Source organism: Leptopilina boulardi, unplaced genomic scaffold (genome assembly GCF_019393585.1).
Source record: "Leptopilina boulardi isolate dan_hultmark-lab unplaced genomic scaffold, ZJU_Lbou_2.1 LbouV2_213, whole genome shotgun sequence".
Classification (NCBI taxonomy): domain Eukaryota; kingdom Metazoa; phylum Arthropoda; class Insecta; order Hymenoptera; family Figitidae; genus Leptopilina; species Leptopilina boulardi.
This window is the reverse complement of record NW_026137767.1, coordinates 1,849,645-1,863,047: the sequence shown is the minus strand read 5'-3', so window position 1 is coordinate 1,863,047 and position 13,403 is coordinate 1,849,645. Positions and strand designations below refer to the sequence as shown.

The window sequence follows — 13,403 nt, the reverse complement described above, 5'->3', positions numbered from 1 at the left end:
GAATGATTGAACCGCACCTTGCACAAAAAAACATAATTTTCTGAGAAGTCGCTTAAAACGAGGAATTTCCCATCTTTTAGGTTATTTTTTAATTCATTAAAATCAGCCGTTTGTTTTTTACATTTTTATCAATAAAATTGAGTGGTTTTAGCTTCTCTAAAATAGTGCCAAGTTCATGAAGGAAATCTTCTCTGCTCGACACTTTAGTTTCCATGGTTGCTCTGTCAGTTGTTCACCATAAGCAGTGCTTAATTTCACCAGCATCACAAGATAAATTTAAGATAAATTTTTAATTTTTTAACTCCAGTACACGATCTGCAACCATTTAAATGACAGATATCTTTCTGTTCTTCACAATGTACAAAATTCAGGCAGTCATTGTATAATTGAAGAGGGAATTCGGCATCTTCGCAATTATCTGGTCGCAATTCGCAAAATTTCGATAATCCAATCGTTATTTCTTCATTTTCTGGACGAAATTTTGTGTGCAGATCTCTTAAATTAAATAAAATTAATCTTTTTTGTTTTAAGACTTTCCTTTCATTAATCAAGACTGGTTTTTTATTCCTGGAAGTAATCTGCTGTTGTCGTCATCTTCATAAAAATTTATTACTTTATTTACATCAGCTTCTGAAACAGCATTTCCGAGTTTTAGCTTAGGTCTCGAAAGAGAGTCGTACAATTTTTTTAAATCTTTTGCTTTTCTAACAGATTTAGTGCTGGTGTTAAATTCTAATGAAATTTTTTCGATTGTCCAATTCAATGGTAAAATTGTCAAAAAGGCAATTCCATCAGGATCATTCGGTGGAAGTGATCGAAATTTTTCTTTCAAACCTTGCAAAATATCTGATAGGTCATTTTCTGCAGACAAATTACTGGCATTATGAATGGTAGGCTTATTATTATCTTCATCGATTAAATTTACTGTATTCATATAATTAATTGAATCATTATTTATTTATTTAGACTGGAATTTACAGATTTAACATGAAAATCAGAATCTGACAGTCTTCTGCATTTATAACAAATAAGCAAGTCGTCAAGAAAAGCCGGAAAATTGTTTGATAAGGTTGATGAAAACTTTCTCAAACTCTTACCTTTATGTCCTTCTAAATTATATGGATTACTACACCTATGTCTACTTACAATTCTCTTGTCTTCCGAATCCATTATAGAAAGAGACAAATAAAAGTCCTAAAAAGGACTGATTGAAATTAATTTAAAAATTTTAGACTCTTGAAAAGTTTCTGAAAATTCTTTAGAGTCTAGAAAAAAAAATTATTAAAAGAGAAGACAAAAATGAAATAAAGATATAATGAGAAATAAATGAGTAAAGAGGAATTAAGTAGGCTAAAGAACTATAAGTATATCGGATCTAGACTGCATTTATTAACGTTGAGAACAAGTATTTTCTAGTATGATGATAGCTGCACAACCGTAGTCGTAGGGAGTTATAGTAATAATAAATAATAACTATAATAACTATCAGCGCGCTGATTGACTCAAGCTGTCACGTGAGAATCGCGTAAGCGCACAGTGGTAAGAAATGCAGAGTTTTGTACAAAATTCTCCTGACAACACAAATCTTGACCATTTTCAATTTTTTTCGAAATACTGAATAAGGTTTTTGCAACATAGCCTTAAAAAATTGATTAAACCTTTTGAATAATCAATCCTATATAAAAAAAGCATTAGCAAGAAGTCTCGAATTAAACAATTTAATACTCTCGAAATTACTCTAATGGTCGAATTAATTATACGATTAAATTCACGTAAGAACAGCTTACGCAAAACTCCTTAAACTTAACAATTTTCGACCAAATTATTTTTTCTAGGTCAGAAATTAAAGAGGGATTATTACTTTTCAAAATGTGATAATTGCAAATTTTTTTTAATTTACTTTTATTAGCCACCCGCCCGCATCAGAACAACGAAAATTGGAAAAAAGTCAAAAAAAATTCATAACTCGAAAAATTTTTAACCAAATTTTTTTTAGGTCAGAAATTCAAGAGGGCTTAATGCTCTTTTAGACGTTACTATTGCGAATTTTTATTATTAGTTTTTAATAGCCAGCATTCCTACCCGCCCGCATCAGAAAACCATATTTTTAAGAAAGTCTGTTAAAATTCGAAATTAGCGGTCCCAAAAACCTACGAAAAAGAATATTCATTTTTTACCCATTTTTTAAAAAAAGCGACCCCAAAATCCCCCGAGTAACAACATTCAACTGAACTCAGTTGAATTTATTGAATTTTCAAAAATAAATTCGCCATCTTCGATAGGCCATTTTGAATTTTTTAATTCGGACCATATGTTTGTATTATGTAAACTCACAAATATGAAAAGTAGTTGTTTTGAATAATTTTGGTCTTAAAATGTAATAGTTTTTACAAGATTTACGTCACATTCCAGCTTGTGGTGGCCGCCATTTTGGAAATTTCAAAATCACCTACTCGGCGATTTGCGATTGCTTTAAACCCATAGCATTTCTACATATATCTACTACAAGAATATGCAGTTTTTAGAAAATCGATTGTTTTGAAAAAAGATGTGGTATTAACCCCTTAAATGATTTATGAAAATTACCTAATATTATTGTTTAACATATTTTACACAATTTAGTTTACTACAATATACACTTGAAAAGCATTTATTTATTGTAAATGTTTATAGCTGTCATATGAATCAGAAACGAACATAACCTAAATTTATTAATATTTAATAAAATAATTGTAATAAATTATGAAACATAAATTGAAAATTAAATTTAATGAACAAAGAATAGCTCTACTGAAAATTCTCATGTAGGATCTTATATAAGATCCCACACAAATTCATATATTAAAATCCACATCCCAAGAAGCACGTAATATAACCTCAATATCAAGGTAATATTACATGTAAGATTTGTAATATAACGTTGTAATATTACAGTAATCTTACAGTGATCTTAAAATGTCCGCCTCAAGGTAATATTACCGGTAATGTTACTGTAATATTACGCGCTAATATTAAGGTAATATTACAGTAATATTATACCGTAATATTAAGGTAATATTACAAGAGAATATTACAGTAATATTATGGGAACATTTCTTTACGAAAAAAATCTACCCATCCAGGGAATCGAACCCCGAACTCAAAGCACACGAGTCCAGAGTTTTACCAACAAGCCAAATTGACTTATAATATATTTACGTTTTTTATGCTTTATGAATAACTCAAATCAGTCTGTAATATTACTGTAATATTACCGTTAATATTACTATAATATTGCCGTTAATATTACTGTAATATTACCGTTAACATTACGGTAATATTTCCGGTAATATTACCTTGAGGCGGACATTTTAAGGTCACTGTAAGATTACTGTAATATTACAGCGTTATATTACGAATCTCACGTGTAATATTACCTTGATATTAAGGATATATTACGTGCTTCTTGGGATGTGTCATCCCGGTAAGAATGATGCATTAGAAAGTTTAAAAATTTTTTTAATTCCTATGATTTCCTTTTTGTCCATTGCATTTGATTCCCCCGAGACCCTGGCGGATTATATGGTGCGAATGCTTTACGAAGTTCGCGGAGCATTCGTGAAACACGAGATTGAGATTGAAATTCTGTCTAAAATGTATAAAAAATGATTAAATTAATAGTATAATTATTAAAACCAATGAGTCTTATGCATTTTAAGATGATTATTGTTAGGTAAATAATTATAAAAATTTAATGTTTTTATTAATTTCAATCTATTACAGTTTATTATCAACATTTGTCGATAATCAATACAGCCGCGCTTTTTATCAGATAGGTGGCAGCACTCTTTTTTTATTAAAAGCAAAATTCTTATTTGTTAAATGGAAATATTGGTAAAAAAATATATTATTTTATAAAAAAATTAATATTTTAAATATTTATGAAAAAAATTGAATTTTTTTATCAAAAAAAAAGTTGAAAAAAATTCATTTTAAACGGAAATAATGGTGAAAAAAATGTATTATTTTTTCAAAAAAATTAATATATTAATCAAAAACATTGGTAAAAAAACAATTTTTTATAAAAAAAACAGTTAAAAAATTAATTTTAAACGGAAATATTGGTGACAAAAATTTATAATTTAATCAAAAAAATGAATATATTATCAAAAATATTGGTAAAAAACAATTTTTTTATTAAAAATATTGTTGAAAAATATTAATTTTAAACGTAAATATTGTTTAAAAAAATTCAGTATTTAAACAAACATATTGGCGAGAAATTTATTTTTTTTTATCAAAATTATCGTTTAAAATTAATTTGTTTTTTTCACCAATATTTGTTATTAAATTATTAATTTTTTTGATACAATAATACATTTTTTTACCAATATTTTCGTTTAACAAATAAGAGTTTTGCTTTTAATAAAAAAATACAGGAAAAATTTAAAGAAAAGAAAAAAAGAGTGCTGCCACCTACCTGCTGAAAAGCGGGGCTGCTTTGATTATCGACAAATGTTGATAATAAATTGTAATAGATTGAAATTAATAAAATCATTAAATTTTTATAATTATTTAACAATAATCATCTTAAAATGCATAAGACTCATTGGTTTTAATAATTATACTATTGGGATCCGCAGCACTGCGATGCGCTGCCTAGTGACAAATTAATAAAGCTTCGTTAGCAGGTAAAATTTGACAGCCAGAACGTGATTATTTGCAATTTGCAAAAACAAATAACAAAAATGGAATTTTATCCGCGAAAAACGAAAAGCAAAGAGTTTTGCTGCGTTTTTGGCTGTTATTTGACAGCTTGTAAACATAAAAATGTTCGTTTTTTTCATTTTCCCAAAGCTGGAGACTCATATATAAAAGTGATTAACTTATTCGATGAAAGTGAACTACTCGATCGTCGAAAAGCATGGGAAAATGTTTTAAAAATGGGTAAACCAGCCACGGATTCCATGTTGGTTTGTTCTTTACACTTTTCTAAAGAAGATTTTTACTTGGCAAGTATGTTCAAAATGATTACTTAATTAATATAATGTTCCTTTATAATTAAATAAATTCTATTTTGCGTGCGATATACGCGTGCTACGAAATTTAAATTTGTACAAAATCTATATTATATATTCTTTTGACATCATTTTTTATGATATGTATTTATAGTAATAAAAACTTAATTTAAACTTAACAAAACAAAACGTAATTCAAATTATTTAAAAATTAGTAAGATTCTATAACCTCAAAAAAATTTTTTCTGTTTTTCACAGATAAAATTCTTATAATAATACAAGTTTTTTATATTGTACAATTTTAATAATTTATTAAATTTTATTTAATTAGTTATGAAACTTTCAAGGAAAGAATAAATGTAAAAACTTCTTTCTTATTCTTTCAAACGTGGACATTTATAATTCGAAAGCAAAATATTTATACTGTTAAAAATTCAAATTATCAACAATTTCCTACTATTTTTTCTTTCTTATTAAATATATTAAATTTTTTTGTTTATAAATATAATTTTATTTTCAGGTATTACCTCCAAAAAAATAACTTTGTTAAAAACTGCAGTCCCTTCGCTTAAATTGCCAAAATCTACAGTGGATACAAAAATATTGTCAGCAAAGAAAAAATTAGAAAATGATGCGAGAAGCCAAAGGTTAACAAATCGTTCTGAACTTAAAATTAATAATAAAGAAATTGCAATTTATGATTAAGAAATTTCAGTCAATTTTCCGAGCGAAATTGAGACTCCTGATCCAGCTCCTGAAGAAGAAACGACTAATAATTCAAATGATCCACTTTTTTCAAAATCTGTTGATATGGGCACGCAAACAGCTCCGACTTTTTTTTGTACTGAGACTACAGAAGTAGGAGTTGAAGTGAAAAGTGAAGATTCGTGCAATAATAATTTTTCAAATGATGTCGTTATTGATAAAGAATTAAGTACATTAACTGGCATTGAAAAAAGTGCAATTTTAGACACTCTGGTGAAAATTGTGGAACTTATCGCACCTCGCTTTCAATTCCACAATGCAAAATTGACAATACGCCAAAGAATAATAATGTGTTTTATGAAACTGAAACATAATTTGAGTTACGCGTTGTTAACATTTCTGTTTAAGTCTTGTTCTGAAAGACATTGCCAATCTGCAATTGTCTTTCCATCAAAAGAAGAAATAGATAAAAATTTACCGACATGCTTCGAAGATTTTAAGACTACTCGAATTGTTCTTGATTGTACAGAAATTAATATCCAAAAACCCAAAAATCTTTGCTGCCAGTTGGCAACGTATTCTTTCTATAAAAGTACATACACTGTCAAATACATGACAGGCGTCACACCTGGTGGTTTAATTTCTTTTCTAAGTAAAGGATATGGTGGTCGAGCATCAGAAAAAGCCATTTTTGAACAAAGTGGTTTGTTGGAATTGATGAAAGAAGAAAAAAATCAGAGTATTATGGTCGATAAAGGATTTCTCATAGAAGATGTCTGCAACGATTACGGAATGAAATTAATTCGTCCGCCGTTTGTAAAAAATAAAAAACAATTTGCCGAAGAAGGTGCTTTAAATACCTGTAATATTGACAGCGCACGAGTTCATGTTGAAAGGGACAATCAAAGATTAAAAGTTTTTGCTATATTAGGATCAAGGATGCCATCGTGTCTTGTTGCAAAATGTGACAAAATTATGCCGATTTTATGTGCGATTGTAAACTTAAGTTCACCAATCTTACAAGATAATAGATTTCTGACCAATGTTAATTGTAACGGATCTGAAAATGACACAGGTCAACCTGATTTGTAATCGTTAATATCAAACGAATAATTTTGTATCGTTTTATTTTATTTATTTTGTGAAACAATAAAATCTATATGAACATAAACATAAACATCTGTTTGTAATTACAACTCCTGTTCCTTAATACCTACGTTATGTATCATATTGCAAAAATAAGCTTTTTTTAAATCAGGCAGCATTTTTTCCAAAAACTCAGGGTCGATTTCAACTGTTGTTACTTCACAGGTTTTATCATAAGAAGCATAAACAATGAAATCTGCCTTCCTCAAATTTCAAATCGACATCCCAAGTTGAACTTGCCCAAAGTATTTATGTTTTACATTTAGAGTACGATTAGATTGATCAATGTATCCCTCGGAGCACATACTGGGTCACACAGACCCTGTCATTAATTTCAATGAAGTGTAATTTGAAAAGTCGGCAATACAACACGAACCTAAGGCCATATAGTGGTAACTAACTAATAAGGAATAATAAGTAACATGATAATCCAAAGAAAATAATAAAATACTAGTAAATATGTTATTAAAAAAGTATAGTTTTAAAAAGTTGTGTCGAAAATCACATTTTTATCGTCTTAAAAGTTACCTTCGTTAAGGGTTCATACCACTTTGTCAACTTCAAAAAATCGATTTTTTTACGGATTTCGAAAGAAGGACATTCCAGGAATGTTGTGTAAAAATTGCAGAAAGATCTGAGCAGTGTAAATATATTTTTTACGATTTTATTTGAGAGCGTACATTGGCGCGCCTGTTACTCATACGCGCCGGTACATGCGTTCCACGATACTCCGCGCTCGGTCAGCGTTTTTACATAAAAATGGATAAAAAATTTGACAGGTGGGGAAATAGTCGTCCTACCTCGAGACCTAGAAAGCGAAAATTTCAAGGTAATCGATATACTAATGAAGGTAATACGGATTATATCAGCAAATCGGCCGAAAAACTGCGAAAAAATGACTACAGTAACTTCGATGTGAACAGTGACCAGACGGTCACCTACTGCATCCTCAACTTTTTTTTAGTGTTTTCTACTTTACAAAAACATATAAAGTGTAAAGTTTGTAACGGGGATGTATCATTTAATCAATGTGGACTACGAGGCCTAAGTTTCAAATTGTGTCTCACCTGTAGTTGCGGAAATAAATATATAAACTCGAGTTCAATGATCGGAACCGGATATGAAGTTAATCGTAGATTTGTTTTTGTAATGCGATTAATTGGTGTTGGAATTCACGGCATAAAGTTGTTTTGTGGGCTCATGGATTTAGGTCACGGATTAAATTCTAACGCTTTTTATAAAATACATGAACATATAAGCACCGCAGTAAAATCTCTTTTTGACTTAGTTACACGTAAAGCTGTCGATGAAGAAAAATGTTTGAATACCGAAGCCGGAAATACTGAGGACATTTTATCCGTTTCTGGTGATGGTTCGTGGGCAAAAAGAGGCTTTACTTCACTCGTTGGCATTGGTTCATTAATTGGAAAGTATAGTGGAAAAATTTTAGATACTACAGTGCGATCAAGTTACTGCAAAGCTTGCGAACGATGGAAAGGACAAGAAGATACAGTCGAATTCAGTTCTTGGTATCACATGCATAAAGAAAATTGTTCCGCGAATCATGAAGGCAGTGCAGGCAAAATGGAAGTAGACGGTGTTTGTGAAATGTTTGTGCGATCCCCTGAAAAATTTGGAGTTCGTTACGGCTATTATATCGGTGATGGAGACTCGAAAACATTTAAAATGTTACTCAATGTAATGCCATACGGAGAAGACTTTACGGTAAAGAAGAAAGAGTGTGTGCTACACGTGAAAAAAAGACTTTACAAGAGGGCATCTGAAGGTAAAAAAGCTCTATCAAAGGTGCAAAAAGCCTTAAAAAACGCAGAAAAAAAGCCGAGGAAGAAAAAAGTCACGCGAAAAAATTAAGGCCCACAAAAAAATCGATAGAAAAGAAAACAGGAAGGAAGAAACCGCCACAAAAAAAAGAAATTCCTCCAAAAACAGCAGCTTTGACAATTAAATTAATGAAAGATTTGTCAATTTATTATGGTTTGGCAGTACAACGACATAAAAATTCAATCGAGGATATGCGTAATGCGATTTGGGCAACATTCTTTCACAAAATCTCAACAGATACCAAGCCGCAGCACATGCATTGCCCAACAGGTTCCAATTCGTGGTGCGAGTTCAGAAAACGTGAATCTACCAGATCTTTAAAAGGGTATAAACATCCTCCTGCACTCGCTCAAGAAGTTCAAGAAATTTTGAAGCCCATATACGATGACTTGACAAAGGAAGAGTTATTAGAAAGATGCTTAGGCGGAAATACGCAAAATAATAACGAGTGCTTTAATAAGTGTGTGTGGTCGATGGCACCTAAACATATTTTTTGTGGACGAAAAACTGTTGAAATTGCGACTCAAACTGCAGCATGCATTTTCAACGAAGGATTTGCACCAGTTTTAAAAATAATGGAGGTCATGGGCATAAAAATTGGATCCAGAGCTATTCAACACGCCAGCGAGCGCGACCAAAATCGTATACGCAACGCTGACCGCCTCACGTCTTTTGCTTCTGAGGAAGCCAGATCAAGCCGAAGAGATGCTAGAATCGAAGAAAATGAATTTTATGAAGAGACAAGGAATATTGTATGGTCCCGGCATCGACGAATAGACGTAAGTAAAATTTTTCAACAACGAAACTTTAAATTCGTTTTTCTCAAAACAACATTTTTCCATACCGCGGGATGTTTTTCTCGGAAACTACTGGACTGATTCTCAAAATTTTTTTACGAAAAACTTCGTCACATAAGTGGGTATCGCCGGAACTAGAATTATGAAAAAATATTCATTTTTACTATTTTTTAAACCCTAAAACTGACAAAAAAACCTTAATTTTCGAAAAAAAATTTTTAAATTGCCGCCATTTTGTTATTTTTGCATAAAAATTAAAAATTCTAGTTCGGGCGATAGGTGCAGTCCTACTGAAGATAAATCAACTTGGATTTTGTGTTTTAGATTTTTCTAACCTGAGAAATCAATCCCGCAGCTGGCATCGGTATTTTTAGCAGGTCTAAAATTATTGTTAAATTATATATAAACAAATAATATTTTTTGAATAAAATGAGGTTTTTTATAAAGTTAAAGAGTGTATTTATTGAACTAAAAAAAATGCAGATCAATATAATCCTTAGGAATCGTAAAAAAAATTATAGAAAATAGCTTCATTTTCAAGCGTGTAAAGTGGTATGAACCCTTAAACTACAAAATAAATACCTTTTTTAAAAAATAAAATAAGGTGGTATTTTTTCCCTTATTCTAACACACTTCGAGAATATAAATCCCAATTTTTAGCTTAAAATATTAAAAATTACAAAAGTTACATTTTTTTTTTAAATTCAATTTTTTCTTTTTAATTAGTTAACTTCACGAATTTTTTTCAATATGCAAATAATTTAATAATATTTCTAAACTCCATATTCTTATTTTACAAGGTTCAATGAATAAAAAAATATTTTTTTTGTGTTGATCAGTCCAATAGTTCAAAAATGGGGGAGTTTTGTAAAGTAAACAGGGTCACAGCGACCCAGACTGTGCTACTTGTTCGAAAAAAGAGGTGTGTGCTCCGAGGGGTATTTTAACATCTTGAAAACATCTGCTGCTGTCATTTCTCTTCCATTATAAGGATACTTTATTTCAATTAATTTATCTGGTCTTCCATCTTTTGAAAGAGTCACTCCATCTAGCGAATATCCTAAAAACGGATTATCACGTGGAATTACTAATTCAAGTTGCGTTTGGTATTTATTTTCATAAGCTTGACGTGCATGAGGTTCGTTATTAATTCCGTGTTTCATAGCAGGAGTACGAACTGAATTAGTAGGGTAAAAATAATTCATAGATTTCTTTTGCCAATTCGGTTTTTTATTATTATAGTAGGTGAATATTTCGTAGCAACGAGAACCAGTGAGTCGGAGTTTGCGGTTTTCTATCCAAACACGTTTATTGTTTAGAGTTGATTTACAAATATCAGTAGGATCGATATTACTCAGTCGTCTGTATACATTTTCGCAACACGTCTCTAAATCTTGACCAATTTTAACTTTTGATAACATCTGCATAAATTCTGAAGTCTGATTATTTAAAATGATTTCTATTTCTATTGAATTGCTCGATTTATCATTGTTATTATCATCTGAATTCGGAGAAAAAGTTTCATGTCGACCACACCTACGAAGCCAAAAAAGAAATCATGAATTTTTAATATATCTTTTATACATATGAATTAATAACTAAAAATTAATCATTTAAATGATTATAAAAACTGAGACTTCATAAAAATAGAAAGACGTGTTATGTATATGTATACAAAAATGTCGGTCAGAGTAAATAATTGTAATAATACACAAGCAGATTATAAAATTTGATTAATAATAAACGAAAATTCGTAGATCACATAATAAATTCTGTATGAAGTAAAAATTATTTGTAAAAAAGAAAAATATGAAAAGTTCATGTTTATCATATAATTGATAAATGGTGTGTATAGTAAAAATTATTTGTAAAAAATAAAAGTAATAAACAAAAATTCGTAGTTCATATAATATACGCAGTATAGTAGAAATTATTTGTACAAAGACAAAACCATGATAAAAAATCGAAGATTTGACAATATAAAATAATAAAAATTAATTTCAGAAGAAATAATATTCTTCGAGCAAATTGTAAATATTTATGTCAAATTGAATATTGTTAGGGTAAAATTATTTATCCGTACTTATGTTTTGTTAATGCCGAATCCGGATTACAAGTAAATAATAACTTTTCAATTTTTTTTTTGTTTCATCGGAAACTGAAAATGAATATTCCTTTTTAAATTTGTCAGCACAGCAATCGTGGATTTCTATTGGTGCTGGTTCGTATTGTTCCAAGCAGGCCGTTCGAGGATTGTCCCACAAGCATTTTTTGTCGGTAAAGGAAACGGAGTCCAGCTCATCAGTATTCTTACTGAAATAAGTTCATAAATTTTTATTAATTATACAATTTAAAAAAACCGGTGATTCGAAGAAAAAAAAGCGAAAATGCAATAACATAACCTTAAAATTAAAAAATAATTTTAATATGGTAAAAAAATTTGTATAAACTTGCTATACTGTTATTAAAGTTTTAATTCGATAAGAATGTTAATTATTATACTTTATCATTATAATAAATATTAATATTAAATATATACTTACATTGTCAACAACAACAAAGTTGCTACCACATGTTTACACTTTTGGCTTTGGCCAGCGGTACACGAACATTTGATCAAATTTATTTTGCCGTTTAATAAGCTACGTTTTATTTCATGTGGTGCATCTTTTATTTTCGATGATTGAATGCAAAATGCAATTAAATTAATTAAATTGTCTTCCTCTGCTTCCTTCCCGCAAAACAGAAGATGTCCCGCATGTAATAATTTTTCACCTTCCAGAAAATTTCTGGTTGATGCAGTTGCATTTGCAAATGCACACACGTCACTTATATTTAATATCATAACGATTTTTTTTTCAATTTGACGTTTTAATACTATTTTCTCATTATTTCAATATCACGCACCGCAATGTTTACAATTATACTACCTGCTAACGGAAGCCATATTGAAACGTCACTATGACTGTGACATCACGATACGTCACAATTTCAGATCCCAATTAATTTAATCATTTTTTATACATTTTAGACAGAATTTCAATCGCAATCTGGTGTTCCTCGAATGCTCTGCGAATTTCGTGGAGCATTCGCATCATACAATCCACCAGGGGAGGTATCGAAAAAATTAAAGGTGAATTCCTTTCTATGACTCTCGAAACTGGAACATAACCTCAGTTAATATTTAAAGTAAAATTTTTGTTATAACTGCTATAGATTACTAAAAAAAAGTATATAAATGAAAAAACTATGTTTTATAATGAATGTTGTCATTGCAAATTACTTGTTTTAGTTAAAAACTGTAAAGTTCAAAAATAAAAAAATTAAGAAAAATTTTTCTAAAAGTAACTTAACAGTTTTTTTAATAGAAAAACAAGTTAGGCAACATAAAATTATCATTTTAATATTTTCCAAAGTTCTAAAGTGGTGAAATTATGCTTTAAATAACAAATAAAAAATAATAAAGTGGATTGCATTAAAAGGAATTAAAATATTAATATTTTAATACTAGTTTTCGGTATTCAACAGGCTTCATAAAACCCAGTTAAAATTTTAGTCACTGATAGGAACAGAAAAGAATTCAAATGTGTAGACAAAAACGGAATTCAAAGGTATTTAGTTTATAGTAAATAACAATGCTTCTCCTTACTGAAAATTCTCATGTAGAATCTTATATAGGATCTCACATAAATTCATATATTAAAATCCACATGAAGTCCTATGTGTTATGTAAGAAACTATATAGGATCTTATGAAAAATTATATAGAAAATTGAGACATGATTATTGAACCTCCGCGCATGCTGCCTCGCGGGGCAGAACATTGCAGAGGTTTTTTTACACACACAAATTACACACTTATATGCTAGAAAAAGGAACCCAGATAAAAAGTACAACACTTTTTTAGTTCAATGGAA

At 29.7% G+C, this 13,403-nt stretch overlaps 2 protein-coding genes across 2 annotated transcripts; one reads left to right on the top strand and one right to left on the bottom strand.

Annotated features, from left to right (window-relative positions):
* The first annotated feature begins 5,807 nt into the window (after nt 1-5,807).
* On the top strand, nt 5,808-6,794 carry LOC127278876 (uncharacterized). Its single transcript, XM_051300805.1, has one exon. The coding sequence runs from the start codon at nt 5,808-5,810 to the stop codon at nt 6,792-6,794; it is 987 nt and encodes a 328-aa protein (XP_051156762.1).
* Nucleotides 6,795-11,559: 4,765 nt separating this feature from the next.
* Nucleotides 11,560-12,411, bottom strand: LOC127278964 (uncharacterized). The gene is made up of 2 exons (XM_051300954.1): nt 12,031-12,411; nt 11,560-11,800 (listed from the first exon to the last, which is right to left on the bottom strand). Exons 1-2 carry the CDS (start codon nt 12,330-12,332, stop codon nt 11,581-11,583), a joined length of 522 nt encoding a protein of 173 aa, XP_051156911.1. The 5' UTR covers nt 12,333-12,411; the 3' UTR covers nt 11,560-11,580.
* Between the last annotated feature and the right edge of the window lie 992 nt (nt 12,412-13,403).